Source organism: Mustela erminea, chromosome 1 (genome assembly GCF_009829155.1).
Source record: "Mustela erminea isolate mMusErm1 chromosome 1, mMusErm1.Pri, whole genome shotgun sequence".
NCBI lineage: Eukaryota > Metazoa > Chordata > Mammalia > Carnivora > Mustelidae > Mustela > Mustela erminea.
This window is the reverse complement of record NC_045614.1, coordinates 114,350,243-114,375,677: the sequence shown is the minus strand read 5'-3', so window position 1 is coordinate 114,375,677 and position 25,435 is coordinate 114,350,243. Positions and strand designations below refer to the sequence as shown.

At 43.8% G+C, this 25,435-nt stretch overlaps 2 protein-coding genes across 6 annotated transcripts in view; one reads left to right on the top strand and one right to left on the bottom strand.

Annotated features, from left to right (window-relative positions):
• Positions 1 to 18,339: 18,339 nt before the first annotated feature.
• On the bottom strand, positions 18,340 to 19,024 carry LOC116588426 (prefoldin subunit 1-like). Its single transcript, XM_032339450.1, has one exon. The coding sequence runs from the start codon at positions 19,008 to 19,010 to the stop codon at positions 18,654 to 18,656; it is 357 nt and encodes a 118-aa protein (XP_032195341.1). The 5' UTR covers positions 19,011 to 19,024; the 3' UTR covers positions 18,340 to 18,653.
• Positions 19,025 to 23,877: 4,853 nt separating this feature from the next.
• YEATS2 (YEATS domain containing 2) overlaps positions 23,878 to 25,435 on the top strand; it is a 120,313-nt gene continuing 118,755 nt past the window's right edge. For 2 of the 5 annotated variants that reach the window (XR_004284924.1, XM_032339351.1), the window contains exon 1: positions 23,879 to 24,064. The gene's annotated coding sequence lies outside the window, so the exon portion shown is untranslated. Of the gene's footprint in view, positions 24,065 to 24,117; positions 24,259 to 25,435 lie in introns of those variants that run through there. The other 3 variants (XM_032339367.1, XM_032339303.1, XM_032339328.1) reach the window with 3 other exon arrangements.

The following is a 25,435-nucleotide window of genomic DNA, read 5'->3' as shown; positions in this document are numbered from 1 at the left end:
CAATGGTGCTTAATCAGGAATGGTAGTAATTAATAGCTTAGAGATTTAATTCATTTATTTATTCATTTATTTGGCAAACATTGGAGTCCTTGATGTGGATCAGGCAGAACACTTCCTACTGGCATTGCATTAATGAATGTGATAGTCCCTGTTCTTAAGCTTTATAGACTGATAGGAGAAGTGGACATGTGAACAGATAAATTCTATATAATGTGATAGAGAAAGTTACAGGCATTCCAGTTACCAAAAAAGTGTGTAAATAAGAATAAAGAATCTTCAGTTTCCAGAGTAAAGAGATTTTTTATTTTATTTTTTTTAATATTTTATTTATTTATTTGACAGAGAGAGAGAGATCACAAGTAGGCAGAGAGGCAGGAAGGAAAGCAGGCTCCCTGCTGAGCAGAGAGCCCAATGCGGGGCTCGATCCTAGGACCCTGAGATCGATCCTAGGACCCTGAGATCGTGACCTGAGCCGAAGGCAGAGGCTTTAACCACTGAGCCACCCAGGTACCCCACAGAGTAAAGAGATTTTACGGTTCCTTCTTTCCAGTAGTGCCAGTCACTGGGTAAGGTGCCATGGGATTAATACATCAAATGAGATAGGTATGTCCTCTAGAAGTTTTCTGTCAAGTGAGGAACTGCAAAGCAGTCAGGGAGGGGCTTCTTGCTGAGACAGGGAAACACTGCATTAATATCCTAGGTTTTTTTGGTTGTGGGTTTCTGTTGTATTTTTTGTTTTTTCTTTTTTTTGTTTTTTGGTTTTTAAGTAGGCTCCACACCCAACATGGAGCTTGAACTCATAACCCTGAGATCAAGAGTTGTATGCTCTCCTGAATGAGTCAGCCAGGTACCCCCTCATGCTCTAGTTTGTTGCATTTTCCACTTCTCAACTTGTAGCTTCCATATACCTACCATTCACCATGTTGTTTATAGCAAAATTGACATCTTACTTACAGTCTTGGTCTTAATTTCTGCCATTATGCCAGGTCATTTCAGCATATAGAACCTCTTTGTTCTAGCCTTACAGTATTTTGACCTCCAGTTAAGAGACCGTCACCCTCACTCACTCTAGTAACCCACAAGGCCTTGCCTTAGATCATTCCATCACCCAGAATAGCTCTTCCAATGAAACCTTTACCTCTAAAGCCTGTCTTTTGCCACAGCCTTCCCTTCCTTCCTCTCTCATTCTATGACTTTCCTTGTGATCTTGTTCAGATCTCTATCTGCCAACATGTCTTCATGCAGGCCCCTAGACTGCCCACTATCCCTTCCTAGCCTGCATTCCATAGTTATAATGTTGTTCCAACCAGGGTCACCAGCACTCAAAATCTGCTCACTCTTTTGATCTTCCATCCCACTTTCTCTTCTCTGTCCACATGAGAATCAACCCAATAACTGGCCTTCTCTACTCCTACTCCCAAGCTGTTGAGTACTGATAGAGAAAATAAATTAGCTGCAAACTGGGCAAGATACTCTTGGCAAACCTTAAATGCACCTACCCTCTTTCCTTTTCCCTTTATGACAGCTCATTCCCTGCTCTCCTAGAGTACTTTATTATCTTCTCTTCTGTTCTCAGAAGTTGATCCTGCCTTTTCCTCCGAAGACTTAAACATCTAAGTAGAATCTCTCTCAGCATCTTGCCCTCCTGTCCACTCTTCTTCATGATTTAGGTTTCCGTCCTCCCTCTAAACTCTGAATCCCAATTGTGCAGCATTTTAGGAACATCCCTCTACCTCCATCTCTGATTGTCAACCTCCTTCTCCATGAGTACTTTCTCACAGCATTTAAACATACTCCAGGGACACCTGGGTGGCTCAGTTGGTTAAGCAGCTGCCTTCGGCTCAGGTCATGATCCCAGCGTCCTGGGATCAAGTCCCACATCGGGCTCCTTGCTCCGCAGGGAGCCTGCTTCTCCCTCTGCCTCTGCCTTCCACTCTGTCTGCCTGTGCTCGCTCTCACTCTCTCTCTCTCTGACAAATAAATAAAATCTTAAAAAAAAAAAAATTAAAAAAAAAAATAAACATACTCCAGCCCCTCTCATCTTTAAAACCCTTTCTGCAGCTTTAAGTTCCCTTCAAACTCCACCTTATTTTTAGAAAGTCTCTCCTGGGGCGCCTGGGTGGCTCTGTTGGTTAAGCCTCTGACTCCTCATTTCTGCTCAGGTCTGATCTCATGGCTCATGAGACTGAGCCCCACAGCGGACTCCAAGGTCAGCATGGAGTCAACTCAAAGATTGTCTCCCCCTGCCCCTCCCCCCACTTGTGCACAAGCATTCTCTCTTTCTCTTGCTAAAATAAATAAATAAATCTTAAAAAAAAAAAAAAAACCTCTCCTTGGGTAATGGTATTAAGGAGGGCACTTGTTACAATGAGCACTGGATGTTATATGTTAGTGATGAATCACTAAATTCTTCTCCTGAAAACATTATTACACTATATGTTAACTAACTAGAATTTAAATAACATTCTGAAAATAAAACAACTATGCTTAATAAAAATAAAAATAATTTAAAAATAAATTAAAAATCTCTCCTTTCAGGGTGCCTGACTGGCTTGGTTAGTGGAGCATGGGACCCTTGATCTCAGGGTGTGAGTTCAAGCCCCAACTTAGGCACAGAGATTACAAAAAAAAAAAAAAAGAGAGAGATAAAGAAAGAGAGAGAGAGAAATTTTAAACTTCTTTGCCTCACTTCTTACTACACTGCAATCTGGCTCACATACACCATTACAGAAATCACACTTGCAAAAAAAAAAAAAAAAAGAAGAAATCACACTTGCCTAGAGTGCCGATTGCATCTTTGTCATTAAATCCAAAACCCTTATTTTATTTAACTCCCTAAAAATTTGATGCCCTTGATTACATTTTTTTCTATCTTGGCTGTAGTCAAATTTTCCCTTTTCTCTTTCATGTTCTCTTCCTCCACCTCTGCCCTAAATCCCCAGTCAGCAGGCTTTCTTCCTAACTTGCAGATAATTAACCTGCGTAATTTTATCCACTTATATGGCTCCGGTTATATCAACATTTAATGACTCCTAAATATAAATATTCAGTACATATACTTGTATCTAAATGTATTTTTTTAATTTAATTTTTTAAAGATTTTCATTTATTTATTTGACAGAGAGAGAGATCACAAGTAGGCAAAGAGACAGGCAGAGAGAGGAAGCAGGCGCCCCGCTGAGCAGAGAGCCCGATGTGGGACTCAATCCCAGGACCCTGAGATCATGACCAGAGCCAAAGGCAAAGACTTAACCCACTGAGCCACCCAGGCATACCATAAATTTAATATTTTTTTAAGTAAGCTCTGTGCCTACCACGGGGCGTGAACTTACCACTTCAAGATGAAGAGTTGCATGCTCCACCAACTACATTTACAAGGCACTCCTGCTTATATCCAAATATCTATTAGAAATTTCTGCCTGTCGGGACGCCTGGGTGGCTCAGTTGGTTAAGCAGCTGCCTTCGGCTCAGGTCATGATCCCAGCGTCCTGGGATCAAGTCCCACATCAGGCTCCTTGCTCGGTGGGGAGCCTGCTTCTCCCTCTGCCTCTGCCTGCCATTCTGTCTGCCTGTGCTCGCTCTCTCCCCTCTCTCTCTCTGATAAATAAATAAAATCTAAAAAAAAAAAAAAATTAAAAAAATAAAAAGAAATTTCTGCCTGAGGGGCGCCTAGGTGGCTCAGTGGGTTAAAGCCTCTGCCTTAGGCTCAGGTCATGATCCCAGTGTCCTGGGATCGAGTCCCAAATTGGGCTCTCTGCTTAGCAGGGAGCCTGCTTCTCCGTCTCTCTCTGCCTACTTGTGATTTCTATCTGTCAAATAAATAAATAAAATCTTTAAAAAAAAAAAAAAAAGAAATTTCTGCCTGAGTCTTTAATATGGGACTACTAGCACCTGAAACCAGAATCTCTTTCTCCAAGAATACTCACTTATCTTGTAGTCTCTCTTCCGCAACAAATAGCAAAATTGCATATCAAAGACAGAAGTCTAGAAGTAATTTTTTTCTGTTATTCAATCATACATTCAAATATTTACGAGTACCTACCTTGTGCCAAGAACTCTTCCTCTTTGATATCTAAATCTATCTCTCTTTCTATCTAGCTGTCTATCTGTCCATCCGTCTATCTATCTTTTTCCATTGTCCCTCCCAATGTCTTAGTTCAGGCCCTCATCATTTCTCCCGTGGAAGAGGCTCCCAAGTGGTTTGCCTAAGATCAGAGTTAGCATGCAACTGAAACCAAATATAGCTGAATAAGGAATTTACTGGAAGGCAGCAAAGTATCAGACCTGGAAAACAAGCAGAAACTGGGGCCTCTCCAAAGAGCCATGAAGAAGGACACACAACTGTGATCGTTAAGCAGAAATAATCTGGGGAGAGCATCCCTGTCGATCCACCATTAACTGCTAATGAATGTATCTTTATCTCATTTACTCCTTGATTGAAATCCCTCCGGGAAACAATCAACTGATTGACTCTAGTACATATACCTAGCTGGCTGCTAAGGGCCAGGGAGAGAGATTCCACCCCTTTAGGGAGAGGAAGGCTTTGCTTCTTGCCAAAATAAATACAATATGGAATTCCCCAAATCTTGGAGTGGGGAGAGGAATGCTTCATGGGTTTACCCATCTCTGTGCCCTGGCTTTCTTCTGGAATGCATTGCTTCCAGCTATCTCTCCCATTCTCTGAAAGAGCTTAGAATTCATTTCCTCGGGCACCTGGGTGGCTCAGTGGGTTAAGCCGCTGCCTTCAGCTCAGGTCATGATCTTGGGGTCCTGGGATCGAGTCCCGCATCGGGCTCTCTGCTCAGCAGGAGCCTGCTTCCTCCTCTCTCTCTCTCTGCCTGCCTCTCTGGCTACTTGTGATCAGCAACCATTTCTTACTTGGTGAGATCCAAGGATCTAGCCAAGAATCCAGTGCAAGAGAAAAAGCCAGCTGGAGTTAAGAAACCTTAGTGGATAGTATTAGAAAGCCCCAGGTCACGGAAAAGTGAAGAGAGAGAGAAGAGAAGACAGAGTACCAGTGACAAATGACATATTTTGAATTTGCCTAGAACTGAAAAAAGCTCATCAATATATGTTAAATAATATTCCTAATGATTTCCTAGCATCTTACATAACAGTGACTTCCCCTGACCTTAACATTAGGTTTTGGGTTTCTATCTAAATTTAGGTTTGGGGGCGCCTGGGTGGCTCAGTGGGTTAAAGCCTCTGCCTTCGGCTCAGGTCATGATCCCAGGGTTCTGGGATCGAGCCCCACATCAGGCTCTCTGCTCAGCAGGGAGCCTGCTTCCTCCTCTCTCACTCTCTGCCTGCCTCTCTGGCTACTTGTGATCTCACTCTCTGTCAAATAAATAAATAAAATCTTATTATAAATAAATAAATAAATAAATAAATAAATAAATAAATAAATAAATAAATTTAGGTTTGGAGCAACCCTTTCCTTGCTTTTGGTTCCAACTCAAATGCTGCCTCTTCTATAAAGCCTTTACTGGTTTTCCGAACAGATTTATTCTTCACTCCTTGAGGGCAAGGACCAAGTCTATCTTGTTAATCTAATTCTATTCCTAGGACCTGCCTGACAAAGCACCTGGCACAGAATAGGTAATGAGTATTTATTTGACTGATAACCACTATGGGAAGCATAAGGGGTATGTTAGGAAACAAAGGAATAGGAAGTTATAAACTTCAAAATTCTTTAATGGTACCTGGTTTGGTTCAGAGCTACAGCCTGTCTCTTGTTATGCTAACTACTGCCTGTCTCTTGTTATGCTAACTGGAAGTCTTAACTGATTGCTACATACACACTCTCCCATTCCTGACTTAATTCTGCCACTGCTATCCCTACCCCCTATCTATTAACCCTAACCCCACAGCTGTAATGATCCTGTTTTTATCAAAATGTTATAATTACTCCCAGAATAGTGATGTGAAGGGCATATAGTAAGTGAAGAAACATTTATTCAAGAAAATCTACTAAAATTTAGCAAGAACACTGTAGCACTCAAGCCACTGCACATTCCTAACCTCACCCTCCCACCTAACTCAAGTGACAGAAGCTATACTCCACAAGACAGCATCACCAAGAAGGTGAGGCTCCCCCCCATTTCTAGTTAAGGATATCTCCTAGGAAAGGGCAGGCCACTAACATTCCTCATCCCCCACATGTCCATGTTGCCTAGGCTAATTTCCAGGTGAGTATCACTGAGAGGTGAAGACACCCTTCTTGTATGTTAGAGGTGAAGACTCCCTCTTGTATGTTAGAGGTTCCACCCAAAAAAAGACAGTCCAAGCAGACCAGAGGCTACCACACCAATACAGCACTTTGCTTGTAAAGATGACTGGCTTTATTTTAAACCAGTGTGGGGAAGATCAAGCCTAAGGGAGGTCTTGAAAATCATGGTGGTGGGTCATTAAGAAGATCCTGGTAGATCCAAGAGATCAATGAACAACATCATAGGCAAGCTGGTTTATTAGTGAGAACTAGGGAAAGAAACCAGCTAAGAAGACCCTTCCTAGGATCTGAACAAACCTCAAAGGCTAGCCTCAAAAATGAACCCTGAAAGGGCACCTGGATGGCTCAATGGGAAGAGCATGTGATTCTTGATCTTGGGATCGTAGTTTGAGCCCTACGTGGCATGTAGCGATTACGTAAATAAATAAAACTTAAAAAAGAAATTTAACCCTGCAAAGGAGTAAAAATTAAATTGAACTTCATGAAAATTAAAAACTTCTGTGCTCCAAAGGATTCCATCAAGAAACTGAAAAGACAATCCATAGAATTGGAGAATATATTTTCAAACCATATTATCTGAAAAGGGACTTGGATCTAGAATATAGAGTATACTAGTTTCCTGGGTTTGCCATAACCAAGTACAATGGACTGGCTTGTTTCCACAACAACAACAAAAAATGTATCGTGTCCCAGTTCTGGAGGATAGAAGTCTGAGATCAAAGTGTCAGCAGGATTGGTTTCTTCTGGGTGCTGTGAGGGAGAATATGTTCTGTGCCTCTCATCTAGCTTCTAGTGTTTCCTGGTGTTTCTTAGCTTCTGCTGTATCATCCTGATCTCTGCCTTCATCTTCATATGATGATGTGTGCATATCTGTCTCCAGGTTTCCCCCATTCATAGGATACCAGTCATATTGGATTAGGGCCCATCTGAAGACTTCATTTTAACTTGGTTAGATCTATAAAGACTCTATCTCCATAAAGTCACATTCTGAGGCATTGGGGATTAAGACTTCATATCTTTGGAGGGAAGGGAGGACACAATTCAATTCATAATGTACAGAGAACACTTAGAGCTAAAACTAAATATAAAGTAGGGGAGGGGCACCTGGTTGGCTCAGTTGGTACAGTGTGTGACTCTTGATCTTGGGATGATGAGTTCAAGTCCCACTTTGGGAGTAAAGTTTCCTTTAAAAAAAATAAAATAAATAAAGAATAAAATGAAGGGGCACCTGGCTGGCTCAGTTAATAGAGCATGCAACTCTTGATCTCATGGTCATGAATTTGAACCCCACACTGGGCATGGAGCTTACTTATACTAAATTAAATTAAATTAAAAATAAAATAAAATAAAATAAGCTAGTTCAAAAATAGGCAAAAGATTTGAGTACACATTTTTCCAAGAAAGTTATACAAATGGCCAACAAGCACATGAAAAGATGTTCAATATCACTCATTATCAGGGAAATGCACATTAAAAGCACCATGACATAGCACTTCATGCTCACTAGAATGACTATAATCAAAAAGATAAGTTCTAGGGCACTAGATACAAAAATGTATCATGAAAAAAAAAATGTATCGTGTCCCAGTTCTGGAGGATAGAAGTCTGAGATCAAAGTGTCAGCAGGATTGGTTTCTTCTGGGTGCTGTGAGGGAGAATATGTTCTGTGCCTCTCATCTAGCTTCTAGTGTTTCCTGGTGTTTCTTAGCTTCTGCTGTATCATCCTGATCTCTGCCTTCTTGACCTTAATAAAAGATAAGCTCTAAAACTTTTAGTTTAAAGAAATTGAATTTTGAAAAAAGGTAAATAATGACAAATGTTGGCGAGGATGGGGAAAAAATGAAATCTTCACATGGCAGCTGCTGAATATTTAAAATGATTTTGCTCCTTTAGAAAATAGTCTGGCAGGTCCTCAAAAACTTAAACACAGAGTTACCATATGACCCAGCAATTCCACTCCTAGGTATATAAACAGAGAACTGAAAACATACGTCCCACAAGAACTTAAACACCGCTGTTGGTAACAGTGTTATTTATAACAGCTAAAAGCTAGAAACAACTCAAGTGTCTGTCAACTGATGGTTGGACAAATACAAAGTAACATATCCGTACTATGAAATTTTAGTCAGCAATAAAGAGAAAGGAAGCACCATGCTACAGCATGGCTGAATTTTTAAGACATTACACTAAGTGAAAGAAGCCAATCATAAAAGGCTACCTATTGTGCGATTCCATTCATGTGAAACATCTGGAATGGACAAATCTACAGAGACAGAGGTAGGTTGGTGGTTGCCGGGAGTTGGGGTCCTAGGAGAAAATGGACAGTGACTGCTGAAGGCCATGCAGTTTGTTTTGGGTGATATGTTTGAAAACCGATGGTGGTGATGGTTGCACAGTTCCATGGATATATTGAAGACCACAGAATTACGCACTTTAAATGGGTTGTGTGGTGTTTGCATTATATCTCAGTAAAGCTGTTAGAATTTAAAATTCAGGTAAATTCTTCCCTTCAAGAAGTTCATCCTACCCAAAGTTGCTATCAGAACTGGAGTTGACAGTGAGAAAGAACAAAGAATCTTCTTTGTTTTTATGCTTGAAGACTAGAGAGGGACAGGGAGCCAGATCTATGGATAGATCATTACAATGCTACGTGTGAAGACCTGTCATAGAGAAACAATAGGTACAGTACAGCAAGCACAACTGTTGTTGTTTTTTTAAAGCCAAATGGTCCTAGGTTTGAACCCCAGCTTTACTATTACTAAACTCTACTTCCAGGTGCCTCGTTAGCGCAGTAGGTAGCGCGTCAGTCTCATAAACTCTACTTCCTCTATAAATTGTGGGCAATAATGATGAGCCAAAATACTCCTGAAGGAATCAAAGGAAATATTGTCATCGAACCATCTATCACAATGTCTAGGATAAGGCCATGCCCAGTGGTGCTTCTCACACTTCTTTTTGCACAGGAATCACTTGGGGATCCTATTAAATTGTAGATCCTGATACAAGAGATCTGGGGTGAAGCCTGAGAGTCTGCATTTCTAACAAGCTCCTAGCTGATGTCTCAAGTATTAGTGGAGGACCACAGTTTAAGCAACAAGACTACAAAGTACCCTATGTATGAAGTGTCAAGGAATAGAGAGGAGGAAGCAGCAAACTAATTCTTTGGAGCTGGACATTCCTTGAAAAATTGGTAAGGGAGTTTGCAGGAATGAGAAGGATGACACGCATTCCAGGCAGAGGGAAGAGAATGAGTCAAGACCTTGAGTTTCCACAGAAGTGGAAGGTGACTTTGACAGTAACTTCAGGAGTGTAGGGAGGAGTAGCGAGAAACTGGGAAGTTAGACTGTAAATGATCTGGTAGGGTATGGAGTCGACCACCCCTCAATTAGAGAACACTCTCGATAATGCAAGTCACACAGCGAGGTTTATTTCCAGCTAGCTGGGGTCCAAGTATCTGCCCGGCGCAGCGGGTTTCAACAAGGACCCCGAGCACTCAAAGCCAAGGGTTTACATAGCATTTTCCAGGCACTTTTTCATAGCTACCTACATATCTTGCGCCCCACGTTGACAGGTTAGTTTTGTTTAACTTTTTGCCACCCCAGCGTCACCCTGGCGCCATCCTATCAGTTAAGTGAGATTTAGGTTTAGAAGAAATTTAACTATATACATTTCTTTCTGCCTCAGCCTCCCTCAGTTTTATGGTGGGGAGGGCAACCTTAGGCCTTGAGGCACTGAGCCGTTTGTCTCTGGAAATTGGGCCATTGAAGATTTTTGTTGTAAATCACCGGGACATTTGCAAACCAAGGGAGACTCCTGTCTTGCAGGATTGTGATCTCTGCAAGTTAACTATTTGATTTTCTTTAACAAATGGTCCCTGTGGTGCCATCACCTAACCACCCTGCTGGTATATGATTAAGTTGTTTCTTAGGTTTTAGCTGGTTTCTCTTATCTCAAGTCACTTACGCCCTGTGGGCTGGTTAGGGATGCTCAGTGAAATTGCTTCCCAGCCTTCAGGATGACCATTCTTATGCTAACCCACTCTTAACAGTGCAAGGTGCCGGCTTTTGCTTTGCCAAGATGGCTGTACTTCTGTCATGGCTAGACTCAAGGTGGGTACAGCCTTGTTTTTCTTGGTCTCCACACCTGGAGCTGGTTTCGGGGACTTGCTTTTATGTCCCCTGGGGGAAGGAGAGCAGGGACAGTTTAAGGGTTAAACAACAAAGTTATTGTTTAACCTCAATGGAAGCCTGTGGCTAAAATAAAAATTTAAAATAGGTCCTTATAGATCTTAAACCTGATGTTAATGAGTTTTAATTTTAACCTAGGCTGGTGGTTCTCAAAGTATAGTCCCTGATCAGCATCACCCCAAATTTGTTAGAAATGCATATTTTAGGAGGGCCTGGGTGGCTCAGTCCTTAAGTATCAGCTCAGCCTTCAGCTCAGGTCATGATCTGAGGGTCCTGGGATCAAGCCCCACACTGGGGCTTCCCTGCACGGTGGGAGGTCTGCTTCTCCCTCTCCCACTCCCCCTGGTTGTGTTTCCTTTCTCCCTCCCTCTCTCTCTCTCTCTGTGTGTGTGTCAAATAAATAAATAAATAAATATCTTTTAAAAAAAGAAAGAAAGAAACGCACATTTTAGGGGGTTCCTGTCTGGCTCAGTCATTAGAACATGCTACTCTTGATTTCAAGGTTGTGAGTCCAAGCCCCATGCATGGAGCTTACTTAAAAAAAAATAATGTTAAAAAAAAATAATAATGCACATTTTAGGACCCACTAAATCGAAAACATGGGAGGAGGGCCCAGGAATCTGTTTGAACAAGTCCTTCAAGTAATGCAGGTGCTAAAACTTGAGAATCTCTGGCCCTAGGCAATGGGGGTGGGGCACTGGGAGGCATTGTAGAGGGCAGAGGTGGTCAAATTCCTGTTGGAGGAAGTTGGCCTGCCCGCTGAGAGGCATTAGACTGGGAGACCTGGAATGCAACACAACCAGTTAGGAGGTGCATGAATCCAGGTGTGAGAAGCACGGCAATGGCTGAGAGAGGAGAGGAGAGAGAGTTGACCTAAAAATTAAGAAGGTGGTTTCAGTAATACCTGGAGACCAATTAATTGGATGACACTTGTGAGGGTAAATGCAGAGTAAAAGATTCCAAAGTTTCTATCTTAGATAACTGAGTGGATGGTGAAACTACTAACCAAACTAGGTGAGAAAGGAAGAAAAGTAAATTGTGGATGGAAGAAAAATGAGTTTAACTGTGGATAGGCCGAATGTGCTTCAGGGCCATGCAGGGAAAAATGTCTTAAAGGTACTTGAAAATAATGGTCCAGGTTCAGGATAGAGGCTAAAGTCATGGTCTAGATTGGAAACTCATTGGTATGTAAGGTGCAGTTCAAGCTGTACGCATGGAGAAAATTATTCAAGAAATGAGAACAGGGCGCCTGGGTGGCTCAGTGGGTTAAGCCGCTGCCTTCGGCTCAGGTCATGGTCTCGGGGTCCTGGGATCGAGTCCCGCATCGGGCTCTCTGCTCAGCAGGGAGCCTGCTTCCTTCTCTCTATCTCTGCCTGCCTCTCAGTGTACTTGTAATTTCTCTCTGTCAAATAAATAAATAAAATCTTTAAAAAAAAAAAAGAAAGAAATGAGAACAAAACAATGACAGAAGTCATAGAAACCTAAGTATCTAGGCATTGGCAGAGAAAGAGGAGGCTGGGACAGAGACTGAGAAAGAACTATTAGAGAAGTTGAGGAAAATCAGGAAAGGAACATATTGAAGAAATCTCGTGTTTCATACAGGAATGTCCTTGGCTAGAAATAATAGAAAACCTGGCTACAAGTTGTTCAAACAAAGGATGATTTTCTTACACAGCAAGTTGGCAGTCTAGACCTGGTACAGAGGCTCAATACCATCATTAAGGACCCAGACTGTTGCTTTCTTTCTGAGCCACTTTTAAGGTGTTGGCTTATAACTTTATAGCTGAAAGATGGCTACTGGACCTTCAGGAATCACATCCAAATTCAAGGGGACAGGGGGGCAAAGGCAGGACTAGCTGCAACTCTCTTCCATCTTTGGGAGTTCTTTTCATTTGTTGAATTGTGGTTTCATCTTGGATATGGAGTCACATGGTTACTCCTGGCTGCAGGGGAGGGTAAGAAATTGAGTGTTCAACTGTCCAGCTTCTATAGAAAGAGGCACAGGAGAACAGGTTGAGGATGGATATGAAGTCTGCCAAGTTGTTGTGCAAGAGAGTTCATGGTGCCTGGGTGGCTCAGTCAATTGGGTGTCTGCCTTCAGCTCAGGTCGTGAACTTAGGGTCCTGGAATTGAAACCTTGCATTGGGCTTTCTGCTCAGCAGGGAGTCTGCTTCTCCCTTCCACTCTCCCTCTGTGCTTCCCCCCCCAACACCCCGCCCTTTGTAGCAAATAAATAAAATCTTAAAAAAAAAAAAAAAGGGAAGAGTTCAAGAAAGAGAGGGACAAGGTGACCCAGGAGGAGAGGCCCAGCTTTTTCCACCTTTGTTGTTGCATAAATAAATCTTTTATGCAAAATATTAATGTCAACACTGGGATGCCTGGGTGGCCCAGTTGATTAAGTGCCTGACTTTTGATCTCAGCTCAGGTCTTGATCTCATGGTTGTGAGTTAAAGCCCTACAATGGGCTCCATGCTGGGTGTGGAGCATACTTAAAAAAAAAAAAAAAAAAAAAAAAGACGTCGGGACGCCTGGGTGGCTCAGTTGGTTAAGCAGCTGCCTTCGGCTCAGGTCATGATCCCAGCGTCCTGGGATTGAGTCCCACATCGGGCTCCTTGCTCGGCGGGGAGCCTGCTTCTCCCTCTGCCTCTGCCTGCCATTCTGTCTGCCTGTGCTCGCTCTCTCCCCCTCTCTCTCTCTGATAAATAAATAAAATCTTTAAAAAAAAAAAAAGTCAACATTGTACAGCATACAGTATACAGTTAAGAGTAACAGAAAAGTTTTCCCAGCTATTATACTCAATTTTATGGGGTTTTGTTCTGTTGCTTTGTTTTTTTACTTTAGAACAGACAACCTGGGGGTGCTTGGGTGGCTCAGTCATTAAGCTTCTGCCTTTGGCTCAGGTCATCATCCCAGGATGATGGATCGAGCCCCACATCAGGCTAACTGCTCAGCAGGAAGCCTGTTTCTCTCCATCTCCCACTTTCCGGCTTGTGTTCTCTCTCTCATTGTGTCTCTCTCTGTCACACAAATTAATAAAACCTTTAAAAAACAAAAACAAACAAACAAACAAACAAACAAAAAAACAGACAACCTGCATTTGGAGCCATGAAAACCCAAATTCATTCTGTACACAAAATCTGACGGCTTAGATTCTCCACTTGGTCTTATCTACAATGAATACAATATAAAACAGCAAGGAAAATTCCCTGTCAGATTCTCCTCCTTTTGTTCCCTTTATAATGTGAAGTTATTTTCTAGGCACATTTATGACTGTTCTGACATTATCTGTTTCTCAGTTGGGGAACACCAAATCTGCATGAGTTTACTCTGAATATATGAACAAGGTATTTTATAAACATGGAAGAAACATAATGGTCATACGAAGTATAAAAGTTTGGAGATGTTTAGAGAATAAATGTTATTACCCACATGGTTCAAATCAGTGCCAAGGTCAATTTGTAGAAGATTGCTCTTACCAACTAAAATCCCCTGCTCACTTGCACTGGAGGAACTGAGATCTGATTGCAGGGGCAACATCCAAAATCTGCCATTGTGAAGGCAGATTAAGTCTTCCAACATCAGGGTCAACTCTCCCTAGCACTCTCCCCAGCAATTGATTTTTGAAACCTGATATATGCAATGTTCTTTGCTTTGGCTCAGTTGAGGCCACTGGAGGCCTCTTATTATATTTGGGAATGAGGGCTATTTACAGTCAGGATTATATCTCTTGACTAAGGGCATTTAGGGGCATTTCTAGAACAGATGGATCATAAAATAGGAAGCCAGGAAAACATCATGATAAAAACTATCAGAGGACCATACAAGTCAATACCATCAAGGAAATTAAAGGATATTAAAAATTCTGTCAACAAATAAGCTCAGCACTTACTTATCTTCATTCAAAAACAAAAAGTAATGAAAATATCTCAGTACTGTATTAACTGGAAACCTAAAGCTAATTAAAGATATAAGAAAATGTAACCAAATTAAAACCAGAAGTCTTCAGGCTTTAAAAATTCATGCTTTAGGGGCGCCTGGGTGGCTCAGTGGGTTAAGGCCTCTGCCTTCAGCTCGGGTCGTGATCCCAGAGTGCTGGGATCGAGTCCCGCGACCGGCTCTCTGCTCAGCGGGCATCCTGCTTCCCTTCCTCTCCCTCTGCCTGTCTCTCTGCCTACTTGTCATCTCTGTCTTTCAAATAAATGAAATCTTAAAAAAAATTTTTTTTTTCAAAAAAAAATTCATGCTTTAAAAACTTGACCCGGAAGTTTAAATAGAACTACTTTGCACATTCACCTTTTTGCATTGCCTAGGTTCCACCAGAACGAAATCATATTGGTTGGTTGGAAATTTTATGCTTATTTTACCTTACTTTTATAACTAATTTTCAGACATTTTTAGCCTATGCTCAGAGATTCCTTCCCTTTCCTTTCCCCTTTCCTTTCCATTTTTCTTTCCCCTTTCCTCCCCCTCCCTTTCTTTTTCTTCCTCCCTCCCTCCCTCCCCCTTCCCTTCCTTCCTTCCTTCCTTTCCATCTCTCTCTCTCTCTCTCTTTTTTCCAGAGACTTATTTTCTTAAAAATCAGCTTCATTGAGGGGTGCCTGGCTGGCTCCATGAAAAGAGGATACAACTCTTAAGCTCAGGGGGTTGTGAGTTCAAGTGTCCCACTGGGCGTAGAGATTGCTAAAAAATCAAATAACCTTAACAACAAAACAAAACACTACAACTTCATTAAGATACAAATTTTTGCAATGAACATTTGCATACAAATTTTGTGTGGACATATGCTTTCTTGTTTTTCAGGATTTGCCTAGGAGTGTAACTGCTGGGTCATAGGGTAACTCTGTGTTGAACATTTTGAGGAACTGCCAAGCTGTTTGCCAAAGTGGCTACGCCCTTTCACCCTCCCATCAGCAATGTATGAGGATTCCAATTTCTCCACATCAAGAGGCTTTAGTTTTCTAAGAAGTAAACACAGAGGACCCCACCAGTTCCAGTCACAGAAAGTTTCCTTCCAGGGCAAATAAATATTCTTTTTTTTTTTTTTTCTTTTGCAAGAATGAAAACATGTCTTGCATCATCTTTCCCATTCCCAGAGCTTGGATTCAGTGGCGACTGCACACAGGCTAGAAGCACTAGGAGAAGGTGCCTGGCTGGCTCAGTGAGTGGAACAACTGACACTTGATCCTGGTCTTGTGAGTTTGAGCTCCAGGTTGGGTCTAGAGATTACTTTAAAAAAAAAAAAAAAAAGGCACTATAGCTGGCTACTTTTGGGTTATGATGGGATCCAGTAAGATCTACAAAGGTGGATATAGTTTTGCCAAAATCAAATCAAATCAGTTTAGGCCAAACAGACATTTGGTTTCTTGTTGGACCTGGTTGGAAATAACCGTTTATTTTTTTAAATTACTTTTTAAAGTTTTTTAAACTCCTTTTAGAAAGATTTTATTTATTTGAGAGAGATAGAGAGAGAAGAAAGAACAAGTAGGGAGGAAAGGGAGAAGCAGACTCCTGCTCGCAGGGAGGCTGATGTAGGACTCGATCCCAGGACCCCAGGATCACGACCTGTGCCAAAGGCAAATATTTAACTGACTGAGCCACCCAGGCACCCCTAAAGGTTTTTTATTCTTGCAGTAATCTCTATACCCAGTGTGGGGCTTGAACACACAACCCCAAGACCAAGAGTCACCCACTCCACCGACTGAGCCAGCCAGACACCCCAGTTATTGTTTATTTTTAACTGTATGAGTATAATTCCTAGGCACTAACTACAGTTTGTTTGGGGCTGTAAATACATGAGATCTCATTTAAGAAATTGAATTAGTATTGCAACCTGATAAGGGAACGTCATTACCTTAAGGGCTCTGGGGTCCCACTCATGTTAATCTTAGGAAGTGTGGATGGTCTTCCTAGGGAATAGGCCAGGACACCTGAATCTCTGGGTCAAAGCAACAATTTTCCATTTAAGCCAGTTTCTGCCTCGGGCAGAACTTTGAGTTTGCCATCCTTCTCAGGCTTTCCTTGTTTCCCTGATTGCTGCTTTCACCCTGCCAGCAGGGCCCCTCACCACTGGAGCCCTGCAAGGAGTAGTTTGGCACATCTCCCTGACTGACGCCCCTCCAACTATAGGCTGCTTTTCCTGGGTCAGTGTCAACACTCCTGGAACCTTCTTGACTAATGTTAATTACAGTTGATTTTTTTTTTCTTTCATTAATATTGTACATTTAACTTCCGTATCAGCCTCTTTCCTCCCACACATTTACTAAAGAAGACACTGGCAAGCAATCTAGACCCCCATCCTGGGGGGTGCTTGGGGGGTGCAGTTGGTTGAGCATCCGACTCTTGATTTTGGCACAGGTCATGATCCCAGGGTCCTGGGATAAAGCCCCACATTGGGTTCTGCCCTCAGTGGGGAGTCTGCTCTCTCCATCTCTCGCTGCTCCTCCCTGAACCTCCCTCCATGCTCTCTTTGTCTTGAAAATAAATAAATAAGTCTTTAAATCATTCATTCCCCTTTTGCACTTGAGAGGCTATAAGTGATTACGTAAACTATATTTTTTCCCCAAGAGTTGACACTAAGTTTAAGCATATTGTCAAAATCTCCCTGACCTCAGTCTATGGAGATCAACTTTATTTAAATAAAACTGTTCCAAATTTAAAAGTTACCTAACATTTTAGCTGCCTTAGCTCTATCATTTTAATATTATATACTTGGGAATAAGAGATCACCTCAGAAGTATGATTGTCTCAGAAGCATGGAACATGGGGTGCCTGTGTGGCTCAGCGGATTAAAGCCACTGCCTTCAGCTCAGGTCATGATCCCAGAGCCCTGGGATCAAGCCCCACATGGGTATCTCTGCTCGCTAGGGGGCCTGCTTCCTCCTCTCTCTCTCTCTCTGCCTGCCTCTCTGCCTACTTGTGATTTCTGTCTGTCAAATAAATAAATAAAATCTTTAAAAAAAAAAAAAAAGAAACATGGAAACATAGTTAATTGTCTCTCATACATATTTAACCTGAATATTAATCTGGTTTTACTAGTTTTATCTGGTCAGATAATGTACAAACAGAAATTTCCCAAATAATTTTTAAATTCTTATCCATGGAAGTTAGGCGTGTCAATATAATATATTTTTTTTAGAGAAAGAGAGAGTGCATATGAGCGAGGTGTGGGGTGTGGCAGAGAGAGAATCTTGAGAATCTTAAGCAAGCTATTGGCCCCACATGCAGCCCCCCTCAGGGCTCCATCTCCCAACCCTGAGATCAGGACTTGAGCTGAAATCAAGTGTTGGATGCTCAACCAACTGAGCCACCGAGGCGCCCCTCAGTTTAATATTTTTAATTTTCTACTTGGTACAGAGTAATAATTTTCTAATGTTGAAAAACAACATCTGGAGTAAAACAGTAGATGGCAACTGCCTTCTGTATAGAATGCCCCCTATCCCACGCCAAGACAAGGGGAGGGGACAGGGCCATCCACTGCAGCCTATAGGGCTTCTCTAAATGGTATGCCTGGGGTGTGTGGTGGCTAACATCCTAGTGCCACAGAGTCTGGCTGTGTGGCCACCTCCACCACTTCTTAGCGGTTTGACAAGTGACTCAAACTTTCTGTGCTTTCATTTTCTCTTCCGCAAAGTAGAGAAGAAGGAAAAAGTTGTTATTTACATTAAATTTGTGAAGTGCTTGGAACACTGCCTGATAGGTACCTGGTGTTACCCAATATCTAATTATAGCAAGGTGGGGCCAGGTTACCAGAGCTTCTGATTTTTCATAGAAGGAGAAATCCAGATTAATATGTGATATTTCTCAGTGTTTGGAGTGTTGGCTTTTTAAAATTTTTTTATTTTTTTGTTTATTTTTAAATTAATTAATTAATTAATTATTTCAGGGGGGAGGGGAACAGATGCCTTTTATTGGTCTAAGCAGCATAACGAGTAATAGCCTTGGGCAGTGCTCCCCTGTCTGTCCTGGCTCCCATCTTCCCTCTCCTGGGAGTTGGTGATTCACCCCTAGGGGAGAAGAGTGTTCTGGGTAGGGGTGGCAGACAGAGCCAGGATAAAAAATACAGAGCTGGGATCTGAAAGGGGATCAGGGTGAAGTAGAAAATATAGGGTTACCAGATCATCCAAAGAAAAAAGTCCATCAGGGTAGAAGAGAGGCTGTTTCCCCACATGGGCCCCTCTGCCCTTGCCAGGAATGGGAGCGGGCAGGAAGCTTCTGCTAGAGATTTCCTACTGTGCCCTTCATGCCATCAGCATCTCCCGGATGTTGTCCTCAGCTTCCTTCACACTCCGCTCTAGGTAGGATTTCTTCTGCTCTAATTCTTTAATTTTTTCCTCTGCTATTTTCTGTTTCTCTAACAGTTGACTATGAATTACCTCCTTGGACTGAAGAATAAACATTCTTCCTACACCTTCATACATGTTAGTCTCATCTACCAAAGTCATAATCTCTGTATCTGTAAGATGTGCATGCTTTTTCGTTCTGTTTAGCTGTTCAATCTGTATGTCTGCAAGCTTCACCTTCTGTTGAGTGTCAATTACTTTGGCTTGAAGCTCTGTGAAGGCCTTCTTTAACTCCAGATCCACGGGAGCCGCCATCTTGGTTCACTCGGTGTGCCTCTAATTTTATTTTTTTTAAGATTTTATTTATTTATTTGACAGAGAGAGATCACAAGTAGGCAGAGAGGCAGGCAGAGAGAGAGAGAGGGAAGCAGGTTCCCTGTGGAGCAGAGAGCCTGATGCGGGACTCGATCCCAGGACCCTGAGATCATGACCTGAGCCGAAGGCAGTGGCTTAACCCACTGAGCCACCCAGGCACCCTGGAGTGTTGGCTTTTTTTTTTTTTTTAATTTTTTTTTTTTAAAGATTTTATTTATTTATTTGACAGACAGAGATCACAAGTAGGCAGAGAGGCAGGCAGAGAGAGAGAGAGAGAAGCAGGCTCCCCGCTGAGCAGAGAGCCTGATGCGGGGCTCGATCCCAGGACCCTGAGATCATGACCTGAGCCGAAGGCAGTGGCTTAACCCACTGAGCCACCCAGGCACCCTGGAGTGTTGGATTTTTTTTTTTTTTAAGATTTTATTTTATTTGAGAGAGCGAATGCATAAACTGACAGGAGGAGGGGCAGAGGGAGTGGGAGAGAATCTCAAGCAGACTCCATGTCCAGCATGGAGCCTGATGCAGAGCTCCATCTCATGGCCCTGAGATCCTGACCTAAGCCAAAACCAAAAGTGGATGCTTAGCCCACCAAGCCACCCAGGTGCCCCTGGGTGGAGTGTTGGCTTGTCTAAAGCAAGGTGTGATATCAGAGGCTGTGGCTACGCAACCTCTCTGACCTGTACTGTCATTCACTGCTATCTCGCCAGCTCCCACCAACGGCCTGATCAAAGCATGTTGACAATGTCACCCTCCAGGTTCCCCAGGGTCGTGTGGACAGATGACTGTTTCAACTCTTCTGATGGATGCCTCATACTTAAAATTGTCCCAAAGGGAATTTTCGATTCACCCAAGTCCCAACACACAAAATCTGTTCTTCCTTCAGACTCTCCTCCCACCTTAGGAAATGGCACCACTCTTCTCCATTCACCAATGCCAGAAACCTGCAGGGGTGGGGGGTGGCCTCAGTTCTTCTCCCACCCAATCTTCTCCTCCAGGGCCTACCTCCCCTGGTTGTGCGTTGTACGGATGAATGCTGGCTGAGGAAGCCTGGGTAAGGAGGGGCCTGAAATCCACCCTCCAGCTATGCAGGGCTGTGTCTGCTGGAAGGAAGGGGGCTTTGTCTATATGCATTTGACTTAGCAGGGTCAGGCTCCTCCCAGCTCATTACCAAGTCTCTTGTATTTTCTCCAGAATTCTTAAATCTGTCTACTTCACTCCATCTCTACTGTTCAGGGTAAGCTATCCTCATTTTTCATCCAGGAGAGTCAGATGGCTTTCCAACTGTCTAGCTGCTGCTTTGTTCACACACCCCTCCAGTCATTCCCCACCCATTCACCAAGGTAAGCAATCTTTTTAGAAGGGCAAATAATATACATGGCACCCCTGCTTAAAGCCCTCTCATGACTTCCTGTTGTTCTTATGGCAAAGATCAAAGTCTTAACACCACCTCCTGTGTGATCTTGCTCCCACCCTCAGCCCCAGCTGCTCTGCTCTTTCCTACTCACATTGCCTTAGGTATTATCATGCCCTGATGGTTTCTATTGCCTTCAGGTTTCACTTAATGTGTTTCTTGGGAGGTCTTTTCCACCTGCATATTAAATGTGCTCCCCCTGTACTGGGCTGTCTTTACTTTGCCCGGTTCCTTAATAGAGCTTATCTCTGCTATGGAAAAGTGCACACTGTGTGCATGTGTGTAAATATCTGTAGCCATGTTATACTTCATTAAATGGCACAACTTTTTCAGAGGCTCTCACTGCTATCAGGGACTGGGCTAAACTTAAGCTTGACAATTAAAGTTATCTGGTCTTGAAAGGTCTCTTTTGGGGTAAACATTCAGTCAGTTTCAAGTTTCAGTCCTGCTAGAACTTTCCCTTCCCCATCTTGACTTCCCAAGATGGCCTGTGGGATCAAAGGGAAGCTTCGAGACAGTGGCCAGAGGGGTCCCAGACCCGTGAGATGTAATCTGGGTCCTCATTGGCTTCTGCTCCCTAGTCACTCTGGTCACCACAGCCCTGCTGGCATCAGCTGCAAAGGTTGTTGGCTGGCAAACTGATGACCTGTTGCTTCAGCACCTTGATATTCAGATGTCTGAATCTCACTCACTCCCATCCCTCCATCCCTGCTCCTCTCACCAGCTGACCTGGGAGCACTTTAGCTCTTGCTGGGGGCTTCTGCTCTGTTCATCCTTGGGGTCTTACTCACATTCTCCAGCCATCCCCTGCCAATCGGTCCACCACTACCCCTGGTTTAGGATCACCTGGTCTCTGGCACAATACCCACTGTCTCATTCATGGCTCTCAGCCATGCTACTTTGCCTGGCAGGGAGCATACAGAGAGGTCTGTGTTTCTGGCACACCATCTGTAAGTTGAGGACAACTAGCAGCAGCAACCTCTCTCTCCCCAAGCCACTCTCTGCATCTGAGCCCTGCTTAATGTGACCTATCTGCCAGAATTGGGAAGCCAACCAAGCTGGACTAGAAGAAGTGGGTTTCTAGCCCCACCCCTATGTCCAGTTAGCCAGACACTTCTATGTGGTATCTACATGTGGTGTCCCGATTGGATTGGGGATCGCCAAATGTGGGGTGATGATCAGGTGGTATGGGCAGTGAAAGGATTCACCTGAGGCAGAACAAAGGCACTAGACGTTTACTGAAAACACTGCAAGGCAGCATCAGGTGGAACAGCAAAGAAGAGGCTCTCTACCATGAGGCAATGGGAGGGGACTGTTTTTAAAGGGGGATGGTGAGGAGGTATGGCCATATATGGAATTTTCACTTTTTTGGTACTGTGCCTGGTTGTAAGGAGACCACTGGTTAGTTAGGGCCTATCAATATTTTGAGCTGGGTTGCATGATGGGCCTGTCTGTACTCAGCCAGGTGGTTGCTATGGGCCCTTCATTCCATTGCTCAAGGCTGTTTGCCTTAAAGCAATCTCTACCTCAGGGTTAGATGTCAAAAGCAGGGGAACACTGACACACTCATGCTGATCTGTTATCCTCCCTCTTTCTCCGTGAAATTTATTTTTTTTACCTCTCCAGTTCCTATTCTCTCTTTGGGTCTTAGCTTCAGGATCAGGGAGGACTTTCCTGGCCTTTCAGATCACATTGTCTATACATTTCACAAGGGCAGGAACTGTTTTGTTCTTTTCTGATCCCCAGTGTGCAACACAGTGCTTGGCACACAGTGCCAGAACAAAGAATAGAAATGCAATAAAATTTTGCTGAATAAATATTATTTATCTGTCTTTACCTGTAATATACCTTAAGGTTAGGGGGCCAGGGGTGATGTATTACAAACCCTTGATAATTCCCTTATCATGCAGAGCTTTGGAGTCAATTCCTGGCCCTACTCTTCATTCATTCAACAAAAACTTTTTTTTTTAAGATTATTTATTTATTATTGAGAGAGAGAGAGAGAATGCAGTTATGTGTCTAGGGCAGGGGAGCATAGTGAGAGGGGGAGAGAGAATCTAAAGCAGATTCCTTGCTGTGCAGAGCCTGAGGACAGGTTCCATCCCACCACTGCGAGATCAGGACCCGAGTGGAAACCAAGAGTAGGAGGCTCAATTGACTGTGCCACCTAGGTGCCCCCCAACAAATGCTTTTTGAGTGCACCCTGTGCAGTGTACGGGGCTTGCTGTTGGAGATAAAGGACTAAATTCTTTGAAACATTTTTATTAGACATTGAATGCATCCCAAAATTTGATAACATTTGTAAAGCATACAAAGTTATAAAGTGAACTCTCTCTAAACCTACTACTCAGCTCCAGTGATTATTATTTTTTTTTAAAGATTTTATTTATTTGTCATAGAGAGAGAGCATGGGATGCACAAGCAAGAGAAGCAGCATGCAGAGGGGGAAGCAGACTACCCTCTGAGCCCTACGTGGGGCTCCATGTGGGGCTTGATTGTAAGACTCTGGGATCACCAGCTGAGCCAAAGGCAGATACTTAACTGGCTGAGCCACCCAGGCTTTCTGGTAAATCTTTACATAGTGAGTTGAACAGAGTGAAGGGTGACAGAAACAGATCACTGGAGAGCTACAGCAGGAGCTGTATTGTAGGAAGAAAGAAAGGAAAAGGTGGGCTCAAAAGATACTTAGGAGCAGGGTGCCTGGGTGGCTCAGTTGGTTAAATATCTGCCTTCGGCTCAGGTCATGATCCCAGGGTCTTCAGATGGAGTCTTGAGGCAGGCTCCCTGCTCAGCAGGAGTCTGCTTCTCCCTCTGTCCCTCCCTGGCTCATTCATTCTCAATCTCTCTCTCTCTCTCAAAAATAAATAAAAATCTTAAAAATATATATATACTTAGGAGGTAAATTGGATATGATGGGTTGCCATTCACTAGTTGTATAAACTAGTTAAGTCCCAACCTTTCGGAGCCTCAATTTCTGCATCTGTATAACAGGTTAGTTATATTTACATATAACTATTGTTATATGTATCCCTAGCACCTAAGACAAAGCTTGGCTCAAGATGATAAACACACAAATCGTTAACTGCTGTTGTTATTACTGTAGAAGCTTCATATATGCCGGCAGAATGAATATTCTGTCAAACTTGAGGCTGGAACTCGCCATTTCTACTGAGGAAATGATAAAGAACGGTGCCTTTGCCAGAACGGACATCCATACTCCCCAAGCAGTGCGGCAGCACAGGCCGGGATCAGAGTCTGGGCCACCGCCAACCCCAGCTCCAGCCTGGCGCGCGCCCCAGCACCGGCTGGAGCCCTGGCCCCGCCCACATCCCTGCAAGTCCCGCCCTTGGGGCCGCGCGCGCCACCGCCGCCGCCGCGCGCGTCCCGCCCCGCCCCTGCTGCTGACGTGCGGGGCCGAAAGGGACGGGCGGGCTCTGCCGAGTCGTGTGCTTCCGCGGGCTCCGGGGTCGCTGGGGCCTCGTGGCCGGGCGGCTCCGCGGGGCTTCGCCCGCTCCCGCACGTCCCTCGTGACCTCTCGCCGCGCCCAGCGGGCCCTGCGCTTCGGCTGGAGACCGGAGAAGGGGTGAGTGTTGGCGGGAGCGGGATCGGACGGGCCGGGCGCGCGCTCCGCTCTCCGGGGCATTGTCTGGGCGGGGGCGGCGCGGGCACGTGCGCTCCCCTCCCCCACCCTGCCGGCCGCGCGGCCCCGGCGGAGCAGAGGGAGGGAGCCGGTGAATGCAGAGAGCAGAGGACCGGGAGGGGGAGGCTGGTTCCGGGGTGAGTGTGTCTGTCCAGGGAGTCTCCGTAGCGGGAGCCTGGAATCTGGGTGTGTTGGAGGGTCCTTTTAAGGGCGCAGCGCTCCCTGAGGGGATGGGGGGGTCCCTTGAACCCCAATGGCTGGAGCTGTCAGGATGTTAAGCTTGGTGGCCTGGGATGGGATTGGAGACGAGATTTGGCTCCAACACTGGCAAGTTGTGGGTTTACTGACAAGAATCGTGGAATCCTCCTCCAACCTGTCGCCATCCTTACTGTCCGCCTCCCTCGCGAAGGATGAGTGGGATTTAGAAAGGTTGGAGGATATTTCAGGGATATGCCGGAGTTAAAGCCCCAGAGGTGTGACACGGTGCGGGGTTAGAGTAGAAAGCTTGGGAAAGTGAGTACTTGGAAGAAAGGCTGGTTTGGTGGGTTGTGGCCAGATTGCAGAAGACAGTGAATGAGGTTTATATCATAACCTTTTTTTCTATCATGAGTGTAATTAGGTTAAAAAATAGAAAGTAGAAGAGGAAAATAACATAATCTCACATCCCTTGACACCTCATTTTTAGATTGTTTATATGTGTTTGCTAGAATTTTCATCAACGCTTATAATAGTTACAGAGTTTACCTACGATTTTCATTCTTTTTTCTCCTTAGGGTGTAAAAATGCAATGTAATATACAGTATTCAGCAATATCCTTTCTTCTTAATAAGCAAGTAGCATGTACTCATCATAGAAAAATTAAAAAATAGAGACAAGCAAAATACGGAGGAGTATTCATAGTTTTACTGCGTGGAGAAATTGTGTGTTTTTGGTGTGTATGTTCTTTCAAATATAGGAGCAGCTAATGCCCTGATTAGGAATTTAGTTTTCACAGGGATCCTTTGAAGGTTTTAAGAAGGCAGGTAGCATAATCTGACTGCTGTGTGGAGGAAGAGGGCAAGAGTGGGAGCTGGGAGATCAGTTAGGATGCTGTTTGCAGTACCGTGGGCTAGGTCCATGGCAGCAGAGATGAAGTACAAAGATTTAAAAATACTTTGGAGGTACAATGAACAAGACTTGGGAGTGGGTTAGTGAGGGGATGGGAGGATTCTTTGCATATATATATATTTAATGATTTATTTATTTTAGAGAAAGAGAGCCTGAGTGAGCAGAGGGGGTTGCAGAGGGGGAGAGAGAGAGAGAGAGAATCTCCAG